Source organism: Ambystoma mexicanum, chromosome 8 (assembly GCF_040938575.1).
Source record: "Ambystoma mexicanum isolate Mex_15411 chromosome 8, UKY_AmexF1_1, whole genome shotgun sequence".
In the NCBI taxonomy this organism is placed as follows: domain Eukaryota; kingdom Metazoa; phylum Chordata; class Amphibia; order Caudata; family Ambystomatidae; genus Ambystoma; species Ambystoma mexicanum.
This window is the reverse complement of record NC_090929.1, coordinates 1,481,602,002-1,481,614,429: the sequence shown is the minus strand read 5'-3', so window position 1 is coordinate 1,481,614,429 and position 12,428 is coordinate 1,481,602,002. Positions and strand designations below refer to the sequence as shown.

The window sequence follows — 12,428 nt, the reverse complement described above, 5'->3', positions numbered from 1 at the left end:
ACCCTGGTCTGGCATGAAACAGCTATTGGATACCGTATGCCTGCTCACTACGCTTCCCACCGTTGACAACAATCCCAGCCAATCTCCTCTGCCGCCCCTCGCCCCCTCCCCGTCAGTGTAATGGGAATTCCTCTACCGAGGGGAGTTGTTTGGTTCTTCTCAGCCAATCGGCTGGTCTAGATTGACGCCTCTGCTATGCTCCGTTTTTTACTGGCTGGCTGTCAGGGCGCCTGGCTGACAGGTTAGGTTGTTCACTCTAGCGTGAACTGTAGGGGATAGTGATGTCATTGAGAGGTCGTTGCTTCCAGTGAATGAAGCAGAAGCGCCCGGTTATCGATGGATCAGTCGGGTTGTTCGTGTACAGTAAGTGTTATAATTACCTTGTAGCATTGTCCATCCTTCCCCGTTTGCAATTTTAAGTTCCCCTAAAATAGAGCTTTCCTGGTGGTCGCACATTTTGCTGTACCAGCTCCGCTGCGGTGCTAACCTCTGTAGCTTGGTATATTGTATGGGCTGTGTATGGATGAAGTCACATTCTGCCGTCAAAAAGATTCCCGTTAACAGACATAGATATTTGACATACTCTATATTGGTGTTTTCAATGTTATGGTCGTTCGATCTACAGTTTTGTTTTATTTTTATCAGTAATTATGTATATATCTGCATCTTTTTGCACCAAAGCAATCCAACACAATGAAATGTTTTCTAGCAGGTTTCTCCAATCGGGAATTTTTGATAGATGAAATATCCCTAGAATATCCCTAGGGGCAAACGGCGGGTGACACGTGTTTACTGTTATACCGGCATATTTATTGCAAGATATACAGAATTCACAACGTGCCACTTTTTTTTGCCGGTCTTAACCCCCACCCGATTTAACAAAAATACAAGAAGTCGCGTTTTTAGTTTGTATTTTGTTAAATGGACGTGTTTAACTGCGCTTCTGGCTTGCAGTAAGCCTTTTTCTTAAGAATGCTTTAGTGATTGTGTGATGAGAAATCACGTGATTAAGGGAGTGCTTTCTCGAGGCAATGTTGCAAGTCGAGAATGTTTCACTGTCCATTGCGCTTCTTGCTTTTCTGATGCTGTGCAATCATGTAAGGCATGGGCTTTTCCAGTTCTCACGAGGGCATCATGTCACCCAGGGTTACCGAACACTCCATTGAGGTAAGGTAAGCTCAGCTCATATGAAGTGTGCTTATCCCTTCAGCCAATAGTGTTGGTCGCTGTGCATGGCTGTGCAAGATAAGGTGGAGGCTAGAAGGGTAGAGGGAAAGGGAGATGTAAAAGGCTGTTTGTGTAAGCCAGTCTGTGACACCTGTCAGGGGGGCTGGGTGCGGCAGGCCTGTACGCGCTGTGCCGGAGGGCAAAGAATAGGACACACAAACAGTATGGGTGTCAGAGTATAGAATGCCTTGGAGGGCTTTTCCACTCCCCTTTGTTTCTCTTACTCACGTGGTCTCACCCGACCTCGTCATCTTTCACATCACGTGATCATCACATCCCTCCCCAACTTGGACAAACAAACAAAACAACTTTACAAACATTACTATAGTCTGTGGTTGCAGTCATTGGGGTGCCAGTCTTGTGCTCTCTCGGTCACACCCGTCGGTAGATGCAATTTAGGATGAACTCTTGGAGTTGAGTAGAGAGTATCAGTCGCCTGCAGAGCGAGTATCGTCCCCGTCCTCTCTCCTTGGCGTGGCCAACCTAGTTGGACTCATTCTCAAATCTCTTGGTCCTGCAGTTTCTCGTGCTGGAGTCTCTGGGGTTCTCTCCATTCTCTTGTGGGTGCTGTTTGCTTGGCCGATGTGGAGTGGGCTTTCGTAGGGGCTCCTTCCTCTTGAGTTTCTTTCCATGTGGTGATTGCTATCCGCCTTAAGTGGGACATGTTCCTGGTGACTGTCTCTGATCCCTGTGGGGCCGTTACAAGCCCATGGTCTCGATGGGTGTTGGCCCAGGGTAGAGACTCATAGGGGATGGCCATCTTTCTGTGCCGTGTTTGGTTTTTTACTAGTGCAGTGTTCCTTACTTGTAGGTGGTTTGGTGTAGCCCCTCTCGAGCGGTCTTCTCTGGCATTGTGCTCTTGTCTTTTCTGTTCTGTCTGCTTGCTGGGGGGTACCAAGGGTGGTGGAGGGGGAGTCCTGCTTGGATGGGCACCCCAAACATCAGGGCTGCAGGGCTGACTTGCGACGCTGAGTGGGGAGTTTGTCGGTACGATCCAAGGAATCGGTACAGTTCTGGTAGCCATGGTCACGATCATTCTTTGGCAATTCGAATGCACTTATTGATGGATGCCATAAATCTCTCAGCATCTCCATTGGCTTGGGGCCAGTAGGGTGTGATGTGGTGGTGTCGGACTCTCATGTTGTCAATGAAGCTTTCTGAATTCCTTGCATTTTTAACGGAGGACCGTTGTCACTTTTGAGCGTTGAAGGTATGCTATGGACGGCAAACATTTTCTCCAGTGCCGTTACGACGGAGGCCGCATCAGTGGAGTTGATGAGTTCTACCTCTGGGTATCGTGTATACTCATCGACGGCCACCAGGAGGTAGGCTTCCTTGACAATTGTGCAGAAGTCTGCACTCACTGTGTCCCAATGGCACTCGCTTCTGGGTGGGCAGGCTATGGGCTCTGGGGGTCTGGGTCTGCGTGTGGCCAGACATGATGCGCAGGTTTCTACAAGGACTATGGCTTTCTGCTGTATTTGTGGCATCCACACTCGCGACTTGAGGAAGGCATGTGTCTTCACAATCCCCCTCGTGTCCTTTGTGCGTGAGCTAGAGCGCTCTCTCTTGTAGGTTGGAGGGCATTACAATGCGGTGCCCTTTGAGAATCAGGTCTCCGGGGAGACAGACGGTTCATATCGGATCCTGAATAGGGCTTTCATCATTTCCTGTGCTTGGGGTATCCGGTGGGCGACGGCTGTGCGGAAGGTTTTCCATTAGCCAGTTAGTATGGCTTTCTTGGTCATTTGGAGACAGGGGTCGTTGTTTGTTTCATCCGCTATTTCCTCCAGCCGCATTGCTTTTGGTGTGGCACAGGCAATGATATGGCGTACATGCTCCTCTGTTTCTTTGACTGCTTTGCATTCCGTTGCAGTTGCAGGTCGGGGGTGTTGCGACAGACAGTCTGCAGGGTTGTCGGCCCCTACTCTATATTGTACTTCGAGCTCAAAATGCTGTAGTTGGAGCATCCAGCGCTCAATCCTGGCTGGGTGGTGCGGCTCTGACGCCTTGAAGAACTGGACCGAAGGTTTTCTGTCAGTACTTTTACTGGGTGGCCCAGGATGTACACATGAAAGTGTCTGCAGCCCCATATGATGGCGAGGGCCGCCTCCTCTATATCGGCATAATTTCTCTTTGTGGGAGTGAGTACTATGCTGACAAAGGTGATCGCAACTACGGTTCCGTCCCGGTCAGTCTGTGTGAGAACTGCTCCAAGGCCAACAGGGCTGGCATCAGCCGGTAGTTCTGTTTCTGTGACGTGTCAAAGAAAGGCATGGTGGCATCGCTGGATAGAGAGCCTTTATTTTTCTAGAACGCTGTCTCTTGGGCCTCGCCCCACTGCCACGACGACTTTATTTTAGTGAGTTCTCGCAGTGGAGTGGCAATGGTGGCCAGGTTGGGGTTGAATCGCCCGCAGTACGTTGCCATACCTAGGAAGCTGCAGACCTCTGTTGCGTTGGTGGGAGCTTGGGCGTTTTTGATGTCGGCCACTTTTCCAGGATCTGGGCACACCCCTCTTTCATTGAATACATATCCAAAGAAACTTAGTGTGGATTTTTCTAATTTGCATTTTTCCTCGTGGAGGGTCAGCCCGGATTCTTCCAGTCTCTTGTCCGTCTGTTGTGTTCTTCATCCGTCTTGCCATAGACTAGAATGTCGTCACTGACATTAGTGACTCCCTGGAGGTCCTGTAGTACTTTCCTGATTTCATGTTGGACTAACTCAGCTGCGGAGGAGATTTCAAAGTGGAGCTGGCGGTATCTTCTTAGCCCAACGTGTAACGAGAAGGTTGTGATGTAACTTGATTCCTTCACCAAACGGATCTAATGGTACCCTGATCTCTAGTCTAATTTGCTGCAAATGGTGGCGCCAGTTAGGCCCAGAATTAATTTGTCCACCGTTGGTGTAATGTGCTTTTTTCGCCCTATTGCAACATTGGGCAGGCGCATGTCAAAACATATCCGTACAGCTTGTGGCTGTTTGGGCTTCACTGTCACGACCATGGGGAATATCCAGGGTGTAGAGCCCATGTTTTTTTTTCAATTATCCTGAGGTGTTCGTGTTAAGTTCTGCCTCGACTGCCGCTCTCATGTGGAATGGAACCCTTCGGTGCCAGACGGCCCTTGGTTCCACCGTAGGGTTGATATGAAGTTTCACCGTCCTCCCTGTCAGGCCCCCGATTCCTTGGCATAGATTACTGTGTTTGGTCAGCAGGTGGTCAATTTCTCTGGAGTGGATTGCAAATGTGAACAATATCAGCTCTAGCTTTTTGGCGGTGGGGCAGCTGAGTAGTGTCTTGATTCGGGCGTCGACTACGTAGATGCATGTTTTGCAACTCTTCTCACTGTATGCAAGGGTGGTTTTGAAGATGTGAATAGTTCTACGGGTCTTCGCCGCAGCCTTGGTCTGGGGTTTAGCTTGTCGAACTTTGCGGTCGGCATTACATTCACTGTGGCACTGGTGTCAATCATCTTCTTTACCAGGATGTCTCTGACTGTCACCATGCAGCTGCTATGCGATTTGCTATTGTGGGGTTGTTTGCCCTGAGCCGGCTTGACTGCCGAGATCATGTGAGCTTTCTCTTGTCTTGATTTGTTGTAGCGGTTTGCACAGTCTGTGAAATGTTCTCTGCCGATTGGTCGTCGTCATCAATTCTGCTGTCGGCGCCGTCCCCTTCGACTACTGGGGCCTGCCCTCTGCGCGTGTCGCGGATCCGGTTGGGCTGTCTCCATGGGCGATGGCCCAGTTGCCTTGGGCAGAAGGGCTGAGCATTCCTGGATCTTGAATCACTTTTCCATTCCTGGGCTTTTCTTTGGGGCGAATGTTCTTTGACTCTTTGGGAGTTAAGGCATACTGATGCATAGTGGTTGACTTTCCCACACTTGTAGCACGTGGTGCCATATACCGGGCATGGTTCCCCTTTGAGTTATTGGCCGCCACACCATAGACCATCTTTGGACTTGCTCGCTACTTGCCCTTGTTGGGGTTGGTTCTGCCGCAGTGCATTGATGGTGGTCATACTATTGTGTGGTGTTTCTGTGTCGAGTGGTAGGCGACTGATCAGTGCTCCATTTCTGCCACGTGCTCGTCTGTTCTCTCCCATTGACGTCCTATGGTGAGGTGTCCAGGTCGAGATTCTTCTTCGACAGGATGGTTCTACGAAGCTTCTCGGAGGAGAGGCCATGTATGACCTGTTGTCTGACTGTGAATTCATTGTCGGGGAAGTTGCACCCGATGGCCATTTCTCATAGCCGACCATGGAAGTCGCCAATGCTTTCTTGTGGCCGTTGTCATGCCTGGCTTATTTTGAAGTGTTCAAAATCCAGGCTTAGTTAGGGATTTTATTTTCTTGTTGGGGCAGTTTTCGCAGTGTCATGGTCGTCCTCAGTGCCTCGGTTTGGGAGCGCATTGAAGAGCCTCAACGCCATGGTGCCGAGGTTGAGCATCAAGAACATGCTCTTTTCATCATCATCAGTGATCTTGCGTTATTTTAGGCTCTGTTCAAAATGTGGGACCCACAGCTCGCAGCAGAGCACCGCCCTAGGACCAAAAGGCTCGAAAGGCTTAATGAACGTGCCCTGCGTAGTATCTAACTACGTGCTGGTGTCTGGATTGTGGTTCTGTGGCCTGGCCGGTGATGTAGCTGGGTCCTCAGCCATGGTGTGGCTCTACGCTGGTGCAGGTGGTGCTGGGTGGGCAGGGCAGCACGTGTGCTGGGCAGGGAGCGTGTCACGTGCAGTCAGTGCTGGCTGTTCGTGGAATGGGCTGTTCCTGGTGGTGCCTTGCTGCCTTGCACTGATGTTGGCAAAACAAAAGAGTTGATGGCTGGAAGGTTTAGAATAAATCTTGACCTCTGGCATTGCTCTGGGCAACCCTCCAGACCATCGTTCTTCGCCTGCCAAGCCATTACAAAAGGGGAAAAACCATATGCAAATCAGGCTTGGTCCCACCCCCAAAGGGGTAGACCAGCCCAAACTGCTAGGTCACATCCCTTTTGCACAAGACCACAAGCATCCCCAGACATGTTTCAGCCTTGTTGGGCGTCATCATTGAGGAGTAGCTTGGGTCTCTAGGCAAAGCAGGCAAGGGACCCACGTCTGGGCATACACTTCCCACTCGGGGTGACAATAGCAAAACAAAAGAGTTGATGGCTGGAAGGTTTAGAATAAATCTTGACCTCTGGCATTGCTCTGGGCAACCCTCCAGTTCAGGCTGGACTTCCCCTTTTGGGGTGGGGCCAAGCCTGATTTGCATATGGTCTTTCCCCTTCTGTAATGGCTTGGCAGGCGAAGAACGATGGTCTGGAGGGTTGCCCCGAGCAATGCCAGTGGTTAAGATTCAGTCTAAACCTTCCAGCCATCACCTCTTTGTTTTTGCTTTGCACTGATGTTGGGCAATGTGCTGGCTTTGGTGGCTTTGCTGGGTGAGTAGCATGCATGGGCCTGGGAGCTCTTGTGCCTCTCAGTGGTGGCCTGTGGTCTGCAGTGGTGTGCCTGCCGGTGTGGGGGCAGCATTAGTTGCAGGTATGGGGGCCTGGGAGGAGTGCCGGCACCTTGCGTGCACTTGCAGCTTTTCTCCTTTCTTGCTGTAGTTGTAACTGACTACCTGGCGGGGGATGGGCGCGACTCCACAGTTGAGTCTGCAGGCCCTGAGGTGCCTGGGACATGTCAGCAGGCCAGCACAGCATTGTCAGATGAGGGGCAGTGACGGGTGGGCTCTGTCTCCGCTTCGTCGCCAGTGTGATACTTGTCAGGGGGGGTTGGCGCGGCAGGCCTGGACGCGCTGCGCCTGAGGGCAAAGAATGGAACACACACACAGTATGGATGTCAGAGTGGAGACTGCCTTGGCAGACTTTTCCACTCCCCTTTTTTTCTCTTACTCACATGGTCTCACCCGACCACGTCGTCTTTCACATCACGTGATCATCGCACAGTCTTACTATCGCTACAGATATTACGGCAATGGTTTTGTGGGTGAAAATTGGGTAAGGTAAGATGCATAATTAGCATAGGGTACAGAGTTGGAGAAGGCAGTTTCTGACCATGGTTCTTAGTGTGGTTCCACTCTGTTATGTTATTTTATGTAAACTTAGTAAAGCGCACATACACCCAAAGGCATCTTGGCGCTGGCTACAGCAGGAGGAATCAAAAAACAGTAAGGTAACAACACCAGGAGAGAAAGGCTTAGAACAAAGTAGTTTTAAGCAGCCGGCGAAAAGTGAAGTGGTCTTCAGTAGCGCGGAGGGCCATAGGCAACTCATTCCAGGCTCTAGCAGCTGCCACCGAGAAGGCACGGCCTCCCATACGAGACAAACGGTAGTGGGGGGTACTGAGAAGGCATGCAGATTGGGAGCGCAGCAGATGAGCAGGTGTGTAGTGGGTAAACTTTGCTTGAAGATACTCAGTGCCCAAGCCATAAAAGGCACAATGCATCAGGAACATCGATTTGAACAAGATCCGGCTGGCTACAGGCAGCCAGTGAAGTTTCTTGAGCAACGGGGAGATATGGGATCCAAAGGGGGGGCGAAGTACAGAGCGAACGGCAGCATTTTGTAGCAATTGAAGCCTTTGGGTCAGATAGCGAGGCTGGGCCAGATAAAGGGAGTTACAATAATCAAGGGTGCTGAGAACCAGGGCCGCCACTACCGGAGCCCGACATTCAGCAGGAATAAAGGACAAGACTTTCTGCAGAATGCGAAGTTTAAAATGACCCGCACTACAAACAGAGTCGACCTGATTGTCAAGAGACAGGGAGGCAGAGATTTTGACACCTAGGCTGTTTGTGTAAGCCAGTCTGTGACACCTGTCAGGGGGGCTGGGTGCGGCAGGCCTGGACGCGCTGTGCCGGAGGGCAAAGAATAGGACACACAAACAGTATGGGTGTCAGAGTATAGAATGCCTTGGAGGGCTTTTCCACTCCCCTTTGTTTCTCGTTCCTAGATTACGAACCGATTGAACCGGGAGCGGGAGGGGGCCCAGGCTCGATGGCCAGAATTGCGAGGTCCAAAAAAGAAGGGGGGGAAGTACCCCCCACCAGGACCTCGGTTTTACTGCCATCAGTTTTAGCCAATTTGTCATCATCCAATGACCTAGATCCTCCAAACAGTTTCTGAGGCGAGCTGCTGTCTCAGCTTGAGTAAGATCAAGGCGGACGAGGATATGAGTATCACCCGCGTAAGAATAATAGCGGAAACCATGAGAGTGAATAAGAAGCAGAAGAGATCTTATATAGACATTGAAAAGGATAGGAGAGAGTGCTGAGCCCTGAGGGACACCACAGACAAGTGTAGCCAGATTAGATCGAAAAGGGGGAAGAGAAATAGACTGAGAGCGGTCAGACAAGAACGAAGTAAACCAATCAAGAACCTGGCCGGACAGACCGGCGTTGAAAAGACAAGAAAGCAAGATGGAGTGATCGACGTTGTCGAAAGCAGCCGACAGATCCAAAAGTAGGACTGCTCCGACACCACCCTTGTCCACCAAACATACCAGGTCATCGAGTACAGAGTTCAGGACGGATTCCGTGCCCCTCCCAGGGCGAACACCAGACTGAAAGGGGTCAAAGAAATGAGACGACTCAAGAAAGTTTGAAAGAAGAGGAGACACCAAAGCCTCCATCAATTTCATAAGAAAAGGAAGAAGTGAGATAGGACGATAGTTAAACAGTACATCAGGATCAAGGGACGACTTCTTAAGAAGAGGGACAACCAGGGCGTGCTTAAGGGAGGGAGGAATGAACCCTGTGGAGAAAGAAATATTAACAGCAGTGGTGATATGCTCAATGAGGTTAGCAGATATCTCCTTTAGAAGAATAAGAGGTATGGCATCGTTGGGAGATGCAGACTTTAGTCTAAGAATGGCTGACAGAACATCAGAGTTAGAGAACTGTGGAAACGAAGACCAAGAAGCAGTAGGAGAAGGGGAAGGAATAGCCATTGTTCGAGCTGAAAGCGACGGCAGACCATCCTTTATGTGGTCGCGAATAGCAGAGATTTTTTCAAGAAAGAAATCCGAAAGTCGCACAGACCTTGCGAAGGAGGAACTGAGGCCTTACCATTCTCAGTCGAGGAGAGAGATTGGACAAGATCAAAGAGAACTTTAAGTTTGTTGAGAGCAGATTGGACTTTCTGACTATAATATAGCTTTTTGCAGCAATCAATGCCTTATGATAGGCAGAGAGGGAGTGGCGAAATAGATTCTTAGCAGACAGAGAGTAATTTAGGAGCCATTTTCTCTCCGCCTGACGACAATGCAGTTTTAGTGCTGAAAGATCATCAGTGAACCAAGGTTCACTCTGAGAGCTTTGCCCTAGGAATTCCAAAATGTCTTAGGTTGGCAGATAGTATTAGGCATGGGACCATCTCTTCAGGCCATGGGAATGAGGCAGTGTGGAAGGAGGATGTGCAGCTCATTTTTGGTCAGGTTGAGTTTTCGTTTGCTGTCATCGAGGCGGCGACTTGTGCAAGGCATATTTTTATATATGGCAAGCTTGTTGACCGTATGTTCTGTTGTTTGTCGTTCATGTAGTTGTGGAAGGTAACACCCATGTAATGGCGAAGACATGAGTCCAGCCTTTGGTTTTTCTTTTCTAAACCATTGTACAGTGTGAACCAATACTCCAACTCCCAGAATAGTTTGGGTAGTTAAATTAATTTACAACCTAGCCCAACTAGCTCAATTGATATAAAGCATACAGTGCCGATGAAAGGGCAAGATATATTGGTGGAAGAGAGAAAGCAAGAGAGATATCGAGATGATGATTGAACTAGAGCGTTGTGTGTGAGAACCCTATCAGTTCTTTCTCTATGAGTTCCCATATCAAATTCTGTCAGTTTACTTGATAATTGATGAGAAAACAGTATCTGCAAAGAAGAAATCTGTATCTGGTGCATAGCTGCCAATGGAGCTAATTCTTTTAGTTCGTTAATACTTTTATTCCGGCAAAACTGTAGGAGATATTTATGCAGCAACAATCAATACAGGGATTTTGTTACCCCCATCAAAAGTGCCACTATACCTGTGATGTCATTCAATCTAGCCCTGTCTGTGACTCATTTAGAGAAAATAACAATGCCCAAAAGAGAGGGAGATCTTAAGAAGAGGCTGTTATACAGGGAGATTAAGTGGAAAGAGACTTTGGATTCGCTGATCCCTAGGGGTATGAAAACTGAGTGGGATCTGCCATATTTTCTCTAGCTTTGTAATGAACAGAACAGAATGTGAACAGGCCAGAGGCTCTGAAGGAGCAATGTTGAGGAATACGCTTGTGGGAAATGGTAATCTGTTTCGAAGTTGGATTACGAATCGTGGTATTTTAAGATTGTGACTGAAGCCCTGGTCCGGTAGGGTGCAGAAATGGTCAAACAGTATTTGATGTACGTAATATCTCATGTGACTAGAAAATGTTAGATCGGGAAATCCATAAAAGATGTAACATGCTTTGGGAATGTAAAAGTTGGCCTTGAGTGGTTAGACAAGCCCTTACTAAGGGTCATGAGGTCAAACCTGACCATTCCAATGGGAACTTGTCATGGTGACAAATGGATTTCTGATTCTGGTTGCACAAGTTGCACCAACCTTTGATGTTCTAATTACATTTTGTAGAAACTAAGAGAGTGTTCAAAAAATGTTTTTTTATCTGATAGTATTTTGTGTTTAGACAGTAATTGAAGGTTTTAGGTTTCAACACTAAATGGGTTGTTGAATCTCACAATGGTTCTCAGCTTCTGTCTCCCTTGGTTTCTAGAGGACCCCAACTGTCTTCTCAGGTGACAACTACGTACCGTTTTGTAGTTGCTCATATTTGCTTGATTCATTTCTGATGTTATCAAACAGTTTCTTTAAGGATATTCCAATTGGTACACTGTCCTTTTTTCAAACAATTGTGTACATCCTATTTAAGTATTCAAAGGGTTTTATCCAAAGTAAGTCTCCAAATTGCATACATCCTCTTTAGGTATTCCTAGGTGACACATGGGTTTACATATGGTACCTATGAAACTGGTTTAAACTTTCTTGAACTGGAGTGGTAAGACTACAACATGAACAATCTGAGCCAGGTTATGAAGACTTGGGGAATAGTTGGATGCACAAGCACCGACACACATAGCTGAAAGGTGAAGTGTTGGTGCGGGGCAACTTGAGTGTAAGCAAAGATTCTGGCTGAGTCAGGATAAGGGTAGTAGGTTTTGATACATTACAAGGGGCCTCATTACGAGTCAGCCGGTCCAGAAAGAATGGTGGTGGTAAATCCGCCACCACCGTTCTTTCTGGACCAGTTGATTCCGAGTCCTGCAGGCGGGAAGTGTCACTCCTGCCAGGTCTAACCTGGCAGGTTTAACACCACCCGCCTGCAGGCGGACGTGTAAACACCGGCACCATTGTAGCATGGTGCCGGTGTTTCCGCTTCCCCATTCCCATGGAGTCCTATAGGACTCCATGGGAATGGGGGTTTACCGAATTCCACCTCTGGAATTACCGGGTCACCCCGGTGATTCGGGGAATCACAGAGGTGGAATGGTAATACGAGTCCGGCGGTAACCTGCTGGTTTTTCCGACTCGGTTACCGCTGGACTCGTAATGAGGCCCAAGGTTTTTAGGGTGGCGGTTTCCACAAAAAATAGGGAGATTCCCAGTATGTTTTTTTTCAACTTTATAATTTGACATAATAACTATAGATAGTGATGAGATATTCTAATTGTATAACGGAGAAAACCTTTATACAGTCTTTTTTTTTAATTTTTTTTTTAAATTATTTATTTATATTATATACAATATATACAACATATCAGCAACAGCAATATTAACAAAAACCAAAAACAGGAAGTACACAAAAAAATTAATAAAAAAAAAAAACATAACCTTTATACAGTCTTAATTTCTTTGGAAACTGGTTGGGGTGGTTATGAGGCAGGATAGCCAATGTTAAATGCCTTTTAATTGGGGAAACTGAAAGTTCTCTAAGATGGTCACCCATCGAGTACGAGCTTAGCCTCGATCTCGCATTGACGGTCTCCATGGGTACAGAGTAAACATAAATGCGGACACAAGCAACCCGACCGGTGTCAGAAGTGAAAGAGCTTTACATAGTAAGTGGAGGAAAGATGGAGCGTGCGGACAGGTATGTACAGCAAAGGCTGTCAATGAATGATCGCTGCAGCACTAATTGGATACAATGCCCTTTTAGATATGTAGAGCATG

General features: G+C 48.1%; 1 protein-coding gene across 4 annotated transcripts in view; it reads left to right on the top strand.

Moving 5' to 3' along the window:
- The first annotated feature begins 229 nt into the window (after positions 1 to 229).
- Positions 230 to 12,428, top strand: part of SFXN3 (sideroflexin 3) — a 163,408-nt gene continuing 151,209 nt past the window's right edge. For 2 of the 4 annotated variants that reach the window (XM_069611653.1, XM_069611652.1), the window contains exon 1: positions 282 to 363. Coding sequence is in view for 2 of the 4 variants with exons in the window: in XM_069611650.1 (XP_069467751.1) it covers positions 312 to 363 (52 nt within the window). In the remaining 2 variants the exon portion in view is untranslated. Of the gene's footprint in view, positions 364 to 12,428 lie in introns of all 4 variants that reach the window. The other 2 variants (XM_069611651.1, XM_069611650.1) reach the window with 2 other exon arrangements.